This window comes from Trichomycterus rosablanca, chromosome 2, assembly GCF_030014385.1.
Source record: "Trichomycterus rosablanca isolate fTriRos1 chromosome 2, fTriRos1.hap1, whole genome shotgun sequence".
Taxonomy (NCBI): Eukaryota; Metazoa; Chordata; class Actinopteri; order Siluriformes; family Trichomycteridae; genus Trichomycterus; species Trichomycterus rosablanca.
Window position 1 is genome coordinate 49,048,730 of NC_085989.1, and position 14,442 is coordinate 49,063,171.

Here is a 14,442-nt window from a genome sequence, read left to right on the forward strand (position 1 = left end):
ATTGATATAGTTACTGTTGTGGCCTTTGTAAAGTAAAGGCTATAAATATTTTCTGTGAAATTTGGTTAAGCTTTTTTCCCCAACTTTGTTCTAGAAAGTAGTAAAAATATTGAAAAATGAGTGATATGTTTACAGTGGGGCCAAAAAGTATTTTTTATTCAGCCACTGATTGTGCAGGTTCTCCTACTTAGAAAGATGAGAGAGGTCTGTAATTTTCATTATAGGTACACTTCAACTATGAGAGACAAAATGAGAAAAAAAAATCCAGGAAATCACATTGTAGGAATTTTAAATAATTTTTTTGTAAATTATGGTGGAAAATAAGTATTTGGTCAATAACAAAAGTTCAACTCAATACTTTGTAACATAACCTTTGTTGGCAATGACAGAGGTGAAACGTTTCCTGTAAGTCTTCACCAGGTTTGCACACACTGTAGCTGGTATTTTGGCCCATTCCTCCATGCAGATCTCATCTAGAGCAGTGATGTTTTGGGGCTGTCGCTGGGCAACACGGACTCCACAAATTTTCTATGGGGTTGAGGTCTGGAGACTGGCTAGGCCACTCCAGGACCTTGAAATGCTTTTTACGGAGCCACTCCTTCGTTGCCCGAGCGGTGAGTTTGGGATCATTGTCATGCTGGAAGACCCAGCCACGTTCCATCTTCAATGCTCTCACTGATGGAAGGAGGTTTTGGCTTAAAATCTCACGATACATGGCCCCGTTCATTCTTCCCTTAACACGGATCAGTCGTCCTGTCCCCTTTGCAGAAAAACAGCCCCAAAGCATGATGTTTCCACCCCCATGCTTCACAGTAGGTATGGTGTTCTTGGGTTTTTCTTCTTCCTCCAAACACGACGAGTTGAGTTTTTACCAAAAAGTTCCATTTTGGTTTCATCTGACCACATGATATTCTCCCAATCCTCTTCTGGATCATCTATAAGCTCTCTGGCAAACTTCAGACGGGCCTGGACATGTACTGGCTTAAGCAGGGGGACACGCCTGGCACTGCAGGATTTGAGTCCCTCTCGGCGTAGTGTGTTACTGATGGTAGCCTTGGTACTTTGGTCCCAGCTCTCTGCAGGTCATTCATCAGGTACCTCCGTGTAGTTCTGGGATATTTTGCTCACCGTTCTCATGATAATTTTGACCCCACGGGATCGAGGGAGATTATCAATGGTCTTGTATGTCTTCCATTTTCTTACAGTTGCTCCCACAGTTGATTTATTCACACCAACCTGCTTCCCTATTGTAGATTCACTCTTTCCAGCCTGGTGCAGGTCTACAATTTTCTTCCTGGTGTCCTTCGACAGCTCTTTGGTCTTGGCCATGGTTGACTGTTTGAGGCTGTGGACAGGTGTCTTTCATACAGATAACGATGTCAAACCGGTGCCATTAATACAGGTAACGAGTGGAGGACAGAAGAGCTTCTTAAAGAAGAAGTTACAGGTCTGTGAGAGCCAGAAATCTTGATTGTTTGTTATTGACCAAATACTTATTTTCCACCATAATTTACAAATAAATTCTTTAAAAATCGTACAATGAGATTTCCTAGATTTTTTTTTCTCATTTTGTCTCTCATAGTTGAAGTGTACCTATGATGAAAATTACAGACCTCTCTCATCTTTCTAAGTAGGAGAACTTGCACAATAAGTGGCTGACTAAATACTTTTTGGCCCCACTGTATGTAGGTAAATCTAAAGAGTAAATGTTCAAATAATTCCAATTCATTGCTCCATGTTGGTTTTATGTTGGTTTCTGTTCAGTGCGTGTACTTAAAGAAACAAATCAACTGTTCCATTGCACTATTTTACATTAAAAACTACACTATTCCATAATGCTCCAGATTGCATCATTCTAAATAGGTATCGGTATCGGCAAGTACAAAAATACATGTACTTGTACTCATACTCGGTTGGGAAAAAATTGTATTGATGCATCCCTAATGTGTATATAAAAATAGTTTGACTTTATTATATTAAATCATTACAGACTTTAATAAATTAATTTATCTGTAATAAATAAATAAATATTTACAAAAATTATGTCTTTTTCTAAAAAAGAAAAACAAGGATTGTAGGAGGTGAGGAACATTATATGTGTTATGTGTTTATAAAAATAGTTTGACTTTATTACATCAAATCATATGAGACTTTAATAGATTTATTTATCTTCGGTATAAAACTATTAAGCATTTTTTTTTATCTTTACTCTAAATTAAAATAAATATAAGAGCAGTTTTTAAAAAATAAGGTTTGTAGGAGGTGAGGGACATTAATATGTGTATATATATATATAGTTTGACTTTATTACATTAAATCATATCAGACTTTAATAGATTTATCTGTCTGTATGAGTGCAGAGTAAATGTTTCCTACGTTTCTCCGTTAGTTTTATGACGGTCCCTTACTGATGGTCGTTAGCTGAAGTGGGAGCTTGATCAGTGCGTACATTATAAGCTTTCTTTAAATAAATAGACGTAATCTAAGAATTAACATGTTTTTGCAGTATGATGCCTATTTTCATCTGTGTAAGAATTTGTAAAATAAGTCGGTCTTATGTGTTTTTTCAACCCTTTATATAGATAAGAATGATGAATGTCAAACGAATGTTGAATATTAAACTAACTGTACCGCAGTAGATAAATGTTCAATATAAAATCAACTCTACAGCTTCACTTCGGTAACAATTCATCTAGTATAGTCATTCTGCTGTAGATTTACACACCGTCTATAAAACACATTCACATTCTACTCAGATAAATGTTCATGTGAAGCAGCTCTCACCTTTATTCAGAACTTGATGTAGAGGAACTTTAATCTCACTGTTTCTGTTTGCAGTTCAAAAGCTGCAGCTTTTATTAAATCACTCAACAAAATGGTGTCGATGCTAAAAACACTTTCACATTAAGAGTAACATTAGTAACAAGTAGAGACTTGATGTCAGAGCCTCGGGATACCTTACCTGCATGTGGGAGGGTGCAGGGTGAAGCAAAGTCAAACAAACAAGTCCAGCGATGTATCTTTCATTTTTACTCACCATTTCATTGTACCAGGGAACACTGGGTACAAGAAAAGCAACACAAACTTTCTTACTCACACCTTGGGGTAATTTGAAGTATTTCACCAGTAATTCCTCTACTGCTTGTTTCTGGGAGATGAAATGGAGTGTCAAAGATCAAACCCAGATTTTTAGAGTCTTTATAGTGTAAATATTGCATTTACTGTTCACCTCTCAGCTTCTGTGTATATCTGATTACTGAGGGATTTTACCACCACTGTAATATGGTGTGTGATCTGTCACTCACTTTCAACTGGCAATCACCTCCGCCTCAAAAAAAGTTGATACACTGCAGGTGCAACTTCCTCTTTATATCACGGCTTCTCCCTGTCACTTTCACCAGCTACTTTGTTTGAAAACTCGCTTTTCTCTGTAGCTGCGATGCCGGAGTGCTTGGTCCTGTCTGGATTTTTGTTGATGTGGGATGTCAGCATCCTTTTGGTTTCTAGGAACTGCCGTAACGTTGTACAACCACTTTATTATACAAATGTTTTGTGTTTTACAGGTGTTTTATAAAAAAGCTATTTAATACTTTTCCTTATGAACTTAGTTCATTTTCATCTCTGCTTTATCTGGGCCAGGGCCAGAAACACAAGGCACAAGACAAGAACGCTAATGTGGCTCAGCTGCTGATAGTTTGGCTGATAGTGAGCCACCTTGACAGCCGTGTCCTATTGGCCAGTAGAGGGATCATGGAGTCGCAGATGATTTGTCAGTTTCTTTTAATTGCACCTGTAGCTCATGAATGTTAATTAGCTTTAAATGGAAGCTGTAATTTATCTCACTGTTTCTCCCTCCAACACTCGCCAGCAAACTTTGTTGGCAAATCTACTTTTTCCCTTATATCCGGACTTGTTCCGATCCAGTTTTCTGCTGGTTTGTGATACCAGCACACTTACCTCTTTCTGAGTACTCACCTAGTGTTGTGCAAATTTTTGGCCTCATGACAGAACCGCCCTCAGAGAACAGATTGCCCCAGAGGCAACATGTTTTCACTTTTCCAGAGTGAACCACACCTGTAAATCCACGTTATGTACAGTCTGCCCAAGGTAGTGGAAGGAATTTCCCCTGTTTGCTTGAACAGATGAGTCTCACTTTGTGTTTAAAAGATGATTATTGATCCACCACTACACACATAAATTGAAACTAACCTGCACTTAGTAATTATTGATATAAATATTTTACCTATAATTTAGTTCTAACAGGGGTTCAGTAGATTTGTGTATTTATGTTCACTAAAGCAGCAGTTCTATGTTGCTCTGGATAAGAGCATCTGCTAAATGTCATCAGTGTAAATTACTACACTACACACATCACCCAACCTTAATGATTCATCTTGATTTAAATCACTTTCACTATATTGAATAGATTTAGACGCATAATTCTCTGTCTGTCATGTCTGTCATCAGTCATCATTTTTTATTAGTTATTTGGTTAGTAGTAAATTCACTACTTGTGGTGACGCAGTCCAGAATCACCATATTTGTTGTTCAGTTATGTCGATTTTGGTTTAAAACAAAAAAAAACAAAAAAAAAAACAGTGTCTCGTGCCTCGCTACAACTTATATGATGTTTAAATGTCAAAAAATCAAAGAGTAATTCCCAAACTGTTTCCAAGAAGTTGAAAGCATGTTTTATTTTAAATATTTCAGCATGTCAAACTGTGGGAAAACAACTCAATAATTTATATTAAACTCAAGAATTGGTGTTCATGTAGTCATATGTTCATATAGTTTATATATGGTCTACGACCAAATAATGTAGATCTACCCTAAAAATGTAAATATACTTTTGACCATAGCTGTGCCAATATGTGTGACAGTTAATGAAAGTTAAAGTTTGATTTTATGTAGTATTTATTTTCTAAAATATCATATGTGGTAAAACTTAAATATGCTACTAGAGATAAAATGATATTATTTCTTACCCAAGAAAAAAAAATCAGAAATCAGGACACTGCAGATAAGATTTAAAGTTTAATAAAGTTAAAAGTAGTGTAAAGATGATTTGAAGTTAAACAAATACAGAGATATGCCTGGTACAAACCAAAGAGAGAAGTCAAAAATGCATAATTTATACTCTCTATTGATGCACTTGTCTAATCTAGCCCTTCTAGAACATTCTAGAAGTTCTAGTTATATGTTAATCACATACACTAACAACTACTAAACATAATTAAGTCAGCATTGTTTTAATCAGCATCCCCTACATTTACATTTTCAGCATTTAGCAGACGCCTTTATCCAAAGCGACTTACAGTACAGTATACAGTCTGAGCAACTTAGGGTTAAGGGCCTTGCTCAAGGGCCCAACAGCAGCAACCTGGCAATGGTAGGGCTTGAACCAGTGACCTTCTGTTTACTAGTCCAGCTCCTTAACCACTAGGCTACAGCTTGCCCTACTGTGCTCACATTAACCCACAAGGGAACGTTGGGCACATTGGCTAGTATTTATGAGTTATGTTTAGTATTTAGGCTGTTCTGAGTAAATGAGGTGAGAAAGGTGCAGGAACGTCTCTGTATCTTCAGTGTTTAATGAACATTGGTCTCAATTCTTTCACACTTTCCGGTCGCTCTACAGACTCATCCACCATAACGGACTCAAACTCCCAGGATGCACCAGTCAGTCCAGTGACTGCAAGCCAATCTGAGTTTGATTACAAGATCTGATTCACCTGAGTTCTAAGATAACTTCCTGTATAAATACCTGTTTGTTAACATGTAAAATGTAAAACGTTGTAAAGTATTGCCACTGTATACAACTGTGTACTTTTTCTGTTTGTGAATATCGTGCTTTGACTCATTTTCGTATATCCACTTTGATTTTTGGCTTGCCCTTTGTACCATGTTTTACTAGTTATTGTATCTGGTTTTCAATCCTGTTTCTGGCTAACGCTTGCCCTTTTGGACTGCGTTTTGGATTTGATGCTTTGGTTCGGAGATTATAGGGTTTTGACTCACGCTTGTATTTCGATTACTGTTTTTGGTTCAGCCCTAAAAAATAAAAGCCTCTACCAATTTTTACCGCAAGCATCTCGATTCAGTCTGTAACATTACACATTCCAGCTGTCATCAGTTCTATCATGAGGTTTAGATCCTGTACAGTCTGATTTAACCATCCTCGTCTTCATCTTCATTTAAGTATTCATCAAGTCTTCATCCTTATACACTGATGGCAGTCTGGAAGAAATAAAACAACTAATGATAATGAACTGAATTACTATACAGTTGTGGGTATACAATTACTGACTGTTCCCCAATTTGTCAATGAAAAGGGACCCCCACAGGATGATGGGTGGTAATTCATTCTCAGCACTGCAATATTAACATGGTTGAAGACATGGTACTGTTTGTTGTTCTGGTAGGAGTATAGCAGGTACAGCAGTGTTGTTTGTGTACACTCCGAGACTAAATTCAGTGCTTTGGTAATATTGTAACAGCTGTATTGCCAATAAAGCTCATTAAATTAAACTGAACTAACTAGAACAAACAAGGCCCTTAACCCTTAATTGCTTGCCTGGTATTCAAATCTGGTTAGTGGAGGTCCCGTGGAGTCCTTTTTGACTGATAAAGTGCAACAAATATGCACAATCAGTGATTGTATACCCACAAAGTTTGTCTGTATTGTGGATGTATATTATAAATTAATCAGTAAATGTATGCATCAGATATGTGCTCAAGTTCTCTGATGAGGCAAAACATCCAGACTAATATGTATTGGGATAAACTTAATGAATAACTGAAGTTTGAGAGAAAAGCCATGACTGAACTCGTCCCACATTCTAACTGCCTATACACTGATGAACCATAACATTAGGACCACCCCCTTAAATGTGCATGACAATACTTATTGCTTATTATTTGTGAATTTTAAGGTTAAATGTTGGGCTTTTGGTTGTTCCTCATAGTTCATTTTTTAAATGCAGCAGATCTGATCAGCATAAAGGTCAGTCAATGTGACCATAGTAACTCCTGTCCACTGCTGAAAACACCTACAATGAGCATGTAGGCATCAGAACTAGGCAGTGTAATGGAAGATGGTCAACTGGTCTGATGAATCCTGTTTTCTCCAGTATCATGTGGATAGCACGTGGACACTGTATATCTGCAAAAGAGACGCACCATGATGCACTGTAGGACATCCCATCTTTCAAAGAACAGAAGTTGAAGGACCTGCTGGTAATGACCTGGTGTCAGATACCACGGGACACCTTCAGAGGTCTTGTGGAGTCCATGTGTTAGCAGATCAGAAATGTTTAAACAGAATATTGTGTGTGTGGGTTTTAATGCTACAAGTCAGAAGCCACCCTGAACTCCAACCTATCATTTTCAGTGTTCCCCTCCCTCTCTCTACAGTCTCGGTCTTCATTCACTATTCTTAAGATGTGGCCTGCACTGCAAAAATGGAAATGAACCCTCAACTCTCCCTTTGTGGCTACAACAGCCCCCAGTCTTATGTGAAGACTTTTCACAAAATTTTGGAGTGTGTCTTTGAGAATCGGTGCCCATTTAATAAAAAGAGCATCTGTATGGTCAGACACTGATTTGTTTTTGGACAGCAAGCCCTGGTCCACAACCAATCTTTCCATTCATCCTTTAAAAGTGTTTAGCTCTTTTTGGAGCTTGTTTGTGTACAGGAGCACAGTAATGCTGGAACAGGAAAGATCATATGTGTGAATATCAGACAGATGATCTTACCCCAGTATCTTCAGTTTACAGTGAGGATTCTCCAGTACAGCAGAGAGAAGCTTCACTCTTGAATCTCCTAGTTTGTTTCCAGACAGATTCAGATCTCTCAGGTGTGAGGGGTTTGATCTCAGAGCTGAAGCCAGAGCAGCACAACCTTCATCTGATACACCACAATACCTCAAACTGCAGAGAGAACAATGATAAACTCTTCACTCTCTCAGTTTAGCTCACACAGTTAATTTATTCATTATTCATAGTAAGTGTTTAATCCTGGTCCTAATCCACCATAAAACAGTTGAACAATAAACTAAATAATTTATTTCCTGCAAATGCTACATTAGCATCATGGTGCACAACAACCACCTTAAGAACAGCTTCTTCCCACAGGCTGTCAGCAGAGACAACAGAGACTAATCAAACACACACACACACACACACACACACTTTAATTGAACACGCAAACACACTTTCATACTTAACTAACAACTTTAATTTGTGAATTTTATGCACACTTTCAAAGTCATTGTCATGTTACTTGACAATATTCCAGCGTGCTTACTTCAAGATTTACTCCCTGCCATCGTAGAGCCCCTGCTTACCTTAATAAATCCATCCCTTAGTCTTGTATATGAACCTACATCTTTTTACTGTGTAGTTAATAAACAATTAATTGAAAAACGTAGTCTTGATCCACACATGCTGTCTAATAAAAACCTTCCTTTTGTCTCCAATATTCTAGAAATTGTACCAACAATTATGTTTTTATCTGCATAGAACCACTTGTCATAAACATTTCAATCAGAATTTAGTCCCAACCCTAGTGCTAAGACTAATTAATTAGAGTAGTTAATGATTTATTAATGTCCTCTGCTAATGGATGCATCTCTTTTCTTGTTCTAATAGACTTCTATAACTGAAACTTATTTCACATCCCTACTAATTGCCTGTACACTGAAGAGCTAAAACATTAGGACCACCCTCTAAAAATATGCAGAGTAACAATTGTTCATTTATAGTCAGGAATCGACTATCAGTATCAGTTCTGTTCAGCATAAACACCTGAGTGACTTTGATAATGACTATGCCAGATGACTTGGTTTAAGTATCTTAGAAACAAAAAGATGTGTTTACAGGCAGTCATGGTGAGAAACCCACAGACAATGGTCCAAAGAGAAACAAGCCCCAACCTGCCAGCAGACTAACTGACCAACCGACCAAGACAAATTGATGCCAGAGGACATGAAGACAGTGTCTGGTATGGACAAACAGAAGATCTAATGTGGCTTAAATTGCACCTACAAGCAGCACAAAGACATCTGAACTGGTCATCAGAGTAATGTAAGAAAGTAGGACTGGTCCAACAAATCCTGTTTTCTCCAAGATCCAGTAAACTAATGCATTGTTTACATGCAGAAAAGGTGCACCAGGATGCGGGACAATCCATCTTGCAACATATAGAGGTTGAAAGACCTGCTGGTAATAAATAAGTACCAGATGCCAAAGGACACCTTGTGGTGTCTTGTGGAGTCCATGTAAGATAAGATAAACCTTTATTAGTCCCACAGTGGGAAAATTCGCAAGACAACATCATGTCATGATGGGTAAGAAATGTTTGGACAGAATATTAGGTGGGTGGTTTAATGCTATGGCTGGTTGGTGTATATACTCATCATTCCTTTCCCTCTACCATGAATCTTCCTTGTTTCCTCCAGAGCTCATAAACCTTCATGTTTTGTGTATTTTACAACCACAAATCAAAAAAAGTTGGGACAGTATGGATAAAATATAGTGCTCCTTACATTTACTTCAACTTTTAATTGATAGCAGACAGGATGAACCAGAGATATTTCATGTTGTATCTACTCAACTTAATTTCATTTATTAATAAACATCCATTTCTGCATTTCAGGCCTGCAACACATTCCAAAAAAAACTGGGACGGGCAATTTAGGGCTAGTAATGAGGCGAAAAAGCTAAACAATGATGCGATTTTAAACAGGTGATGTGAACAGGTGATTGTAATCATGGTTTGGTACAAAAGCAGCATCCAGGAAAGTCTGAGTCTTTGATGAGCAAAGATGATCAGAGGATCCAGTTTGTCCACAAATGTGTGAGAAAATAATTGAAATGTTTAAAAACAATGAACCTCAAAGAAAGATTGGAAGGGATATTGGAAGGGATGAATATTTCTCCCTCTACAGTGCAGCTTAAGATGAACGCCTGTGATCTTCAATCCCTCTGACGGCACTGCATCAAGAACCTCCACTCAACAATAGCTGATATAACCACATGGGTGAGGGATTACTTTATCAAACCTTTATCAAGCTCTACAATACAGAGTTACTGCACAAAAAAGAGGAGAAACCACTAACCTACAATTTTCAGTGTTCTGTCCCTTTATCTACAGTCTCATAATTACTCTTCATTCACTATTATTAAAGGTGTGACCTGCACACCCCTCCCCCCCCCCCCAACCCTCCTAATGTGGCTAAAATTCTCCACTTTTCTGAGAAGGCTTTCCACAATATTTTAGAGTGTATCTGAGGGAATTTGTGCCCATTCAGTCAAAAGGGCATTTGTATGGTCAGGCGTTGATGTTGGACAAGTACTGATTTACAATGATCTTACTTCATTTTCTCCAGTTTACAGTGAGGATTCTCCAGTCCAACAGAGAGAAGCTTCACTCCTGAATCTCCCAGTTTATTATCAGACAGACTCATATCTCTCAGGTGTGAGGGGTTTGATCTCAGAGCTGAAGCCAGAGCAGCACAACCTTCATCTGATACATCACAGTTCCTCAACCTGCAGAGAGAACAATGATATACTTTTCACAGCTCACACAGTTCATTCATTTATTCATTCATTACTTTTTTACTGATTCATTTATTCACTCATTCACTAATCCATTAATGGTAAGTGTCTTACCCTTGTCCTGACCCAATTCAGAACCAACAACTAATTCATTCACTCATTTCCTACAAATGCTACATTAACATCATGGTGCACACCAACCACCTTAAGAACAGCTTCTTCCCTCTGACCATCAGGATTCTTAACAACAGAGACTAATTACACTTTCATACTTTCCTAACAGTTCAATTTCTGAACTGTAGCTCTATGAACACTTGCCCTGTTCCAACTTTTTTAGTATGTGTTGTAGGCTTAAAAAGCATGTCTGTATGTTAAGAATGGTAATGAAGTTGAACAGAAAAAACATTAAATATTTTGGATTCCTATAAGATGAAATAAGAGTCAATGTAAAAGTAAAAAACACTGCATCTATTTTATTTGCGTTTTCTATACTGTAGTTATTGATCTGGGTTAAACATTCAAGTTATAGATACAGTATAACCCAATAACTCAAAACCACTGAATTTTGCAAAACGCTTTTAGGCCTTTAATGGTCTTTTCAACCATTAGTTTAAATCAAAATATTTGGGTAAAATAAGCTGTATTTAAATAATCTTGTTTGGGTCGTATCTACTCCCTGATTAGCATGTGTTAAACTAACAAAATATTGGTATTCTTATTTTAAGAAAACACAATTTCTAACTTACATGTCAACTTGAAGCAGCAGCTGAAAAATCATCCATGAAAAGTTGGAAAAATAGGAAAAGCAAAGAAATAATATTTTAAACTTGATTTTCTTGTTGAGACCATTAAAGGGTTAAAGACGTGCAATTCCCTTAACACCATGAATCTTTCCTCTGCCGGTGTAATACAGACGTTATCTGAGGAAATATTAGTTGGCTGGTGAGGTTTTGAAAATGATGGACACGTCTTCATGAGTTGAATTAATTCCAAACAAATTTAGTGAAACATTATATCTGTGGTTTGAATGTAATTAAAAATGTTAGCTAGATATCCGAACAATTTTAATGCTGATAATAAAAAATAAAAACAATGATGCTGCTTTACTTTGTTAATCATTCGTAACTTACATCAGTGTGTTGGACGGGGAGGTTTTGAAATTTCCATGTCTTTGGGTGAACGTTGTGCTTCACTCTAATTGCGAACTTTTGTTTGCACTTGCGCATGTGCTTAACTTACAAGTGCAGACTCGCCAAACCTGTGTGCAGTTTGTCACACATCTTACATCATTTAGCTAAAAAAAATTCTGTCGTCTTATTTTGTAGTAACGAGTAACAAATTTACATACATCAAATGTATCAGAGTAAAAGTACACATTTTCTTTAGGAAATGTAGTGGAGTAAAAGTTGCAGAAATTTTTAAACTCCGAAAAACTACTATTATTACTAGTATTATACTAGTATTATTACTTCATTACTATACGCCACTGGTCACACAGATAGTGTTTATTATAGTGCAAGTGTATGTGTGTGTGTGAGTGTTATTATTGATATTAATTTAGCTGATACAATAGAACTACATGATTTAAGTTTAAATGTAATGTTGCATCATTATGATGCTTTTAATTAATCACATTGTGACTGACATAAAACATCATCTTGCACGAAATGAAATGTTTATCTTCAGGATCTTGATGCTGAATCTAAGGGTGTGTTCGAAAAGCTAGGGAGCTCTCTACATAGGCAGCATTTTACGTCATCCTGTGCGCGCTCCCGAGAAGGAGGCTGTTCGAAATCCTAGATTACTTAAAATCCTCACTACTGAGGCATCTTCATATTTCAATGTTATTTTGGCTCAAGAACGAGTGAGCATCCGACGCTGCCTTAGTGAGCAAGGCAATCCCAGAGTTCATTGCGACCCGGCTGCTCTGCTCTCACAAAAAAAAACATGGCTGACGGGGCGAAGAAAGGAATGGAGTTATTATCAAACGTAAATAAAATATTACTGATTTTTAACCTGTATAAATTTGTAAATGTGTTTTTATTTGCAAGTTCGGGCTTGTCAGGAAATTTAACCGTTATCGGTACATGAAGTGAGGTGTTAGTTAGCGTGCTGTGCTACCTCAATCCATTGGTTTTAATGGCAGGATGCTAAATGCTAAACGCGAAACCCGAAACCCATCGGAATCGCTGTCTAAGTAGCGCGTTCGAATAACCTACCTTATAAGTCACTGACTTATTAGAATCCTCTCTACTGAGGCAGCTGCCTATGTAGACAGTAAGACAGCAAGGCAGCTCCCTAGGTTTTCGAACACACCCTAAATCCTCTGTTTCAGTCTCACTATTAGAGAATATTTCTTACTGAGGAGCAGATCATGTGTGAATCTCAGAGAGATGATCTTACCCCAGTTTCTCCAGTTTACAGAGAGGATTCTCCAGTACAGCAGAGAGAAGCTTCACTCCTGAACCTCTGAGTTTATTCCATGACAGATCCAGATCTCTCAGGTGTGAGGGGTTTGATCTCAGAGCTGAAGCCAGAGCAGCACAACCTTCATCTGATACACCACAATTATACAACCTGAAGAGAGAACAATGATAAACTCTTCACTCTCTCAGTTCAGCTCACACAGTTCAATCATTCATTACTTAATAATTATTTCCCTCATTCATTCCTAATAAGTACTTCATCTTGCCCCTGATCTACCACAATGCAATTCAGAACTTACAACTAATTAATTCATTGCTTTATTGCTACATTAACATCATGGTGTAACATATTGGGCTAGAGGAGACAAGAGAGAGGCAGGATACACAAGACCAGACATAAACACACGACCTATGCTAAATGCTAAGCTAACCGCAAACTAAACACACATGAACAATGCTAAAGCTAAACTATGCTAACCCTAATCTACACACACAAGAAACTAAACTACTAAACTATACTAGACCCTAGGCTAAGGCTAAACATGATCCTAGATTAACATGAATAAGACATGAATAAGACTAAATGAGACTAAACAAGACTAAGCAATAACAAGAGCATGGACTAACAAGAGCATGGCAAAACCAAACCAAAATTCTGTCAAGTCAAAATAGCCTCCAATGACTGACCCACAGCTGCTTCTTTAAATATTATGAGCATTATCCCAAAAACAAGCTGTGGATAATTGGCTGTGGACCAATCATGATAAGGGGGTGTTGACTTGGCAGTGAAAACAAACACTCATCTAACATGTGGCACATAAACAAACTCCAGGAGCACAGAGGCTTGATTCATTACAGTAGACCCCCCCTTAAAGGCACGACTCCTGTTGTGGGTGCCATGCCTCCCAAAGCCAGAGTTTTCCCTCTTACCCAGTTTGAGGAACATGCTATGGAGGAGTATATTCAGGAGGCTCTTGCTCAGGGCTACATTCATCGATCCACATCACCCACAGCCGCTGGATTTTTCTTTGTCAAAAAGAAGGATGACCTTAGACCTTGTATAGATTATCAAGGCTTAAATCAAGTATCCATTAGTACCTGTACCCTTAGTCTTTAGTTCCCGTAGCATTAAAGCAGCTTTGGGGTGCTAATGTTTTTACTAAACTGGACCTTTGTAGTGCAAATAATTTATCAGAATCAAGGAGGGCGATGAATGGAAGACTGTGTTCATTAACACTAGGGGAAACTACAAATATCTGGTTATGCCTTCATTAATGACACTCTGCATGAAATGCTTTTTGTGATTGCATATATTGATGACATTCTAATTTACTCACCAAATCTGGAAAGCCATGCAATGCATGTTAGAAGGGTGCTCACCAGACTGTTAGAAAACAATTTGTTTGTGAAAGGTGAGAAGTGTAAATTTCATTTGTCTAGCACCACCTTTTTGGGCTAC

General features: G+C 37.7%; 1 protein-coding gene across 2 annotated transcripts in view; it reads right to left on the reverse strand.

The window, feature by feature from the left end:
• Positions 1–5,021: 5,021 nt before the first annotated feature.
• The window catches only part of LOC134334671 (NACHT, LRR and PYD domains-containing protein 3-like), a 29,050-nt gene continuing 19,629 nt past the window's right edge, over positions 5,022–14,442 (reverse strand). Inside the window, exons 9-12 of one of the 2 annotated variants that reach the window (XM_063017096.1) lie at positions 12,961–13,134; positions 10,375–10,548; positions 7,756–7,929; positions 5,022–6,237 (exon numbers count right to left, since the gene is read on the reverse strand). In XM_063017096.1, coding sequence (XP_062873166.1) covers positions 6,195–6,237; positions 7,756–7,929; positions 10,375–10,548; positions 12,961–13,134 — 565 coding nt within the window. In that variant the 3' untranslated portion in view covers positions 5,022–6,194. Of the gene's footprint in view, positions 6,238–7,755; positions 7,930–10,374; positions 10,549–11,352; positions 11,478–12,960; positions 13,135–14,442 lie in introns of those variants that run through there. The other variant, XM_063017099.1, reaches the window with a different exon arrangement.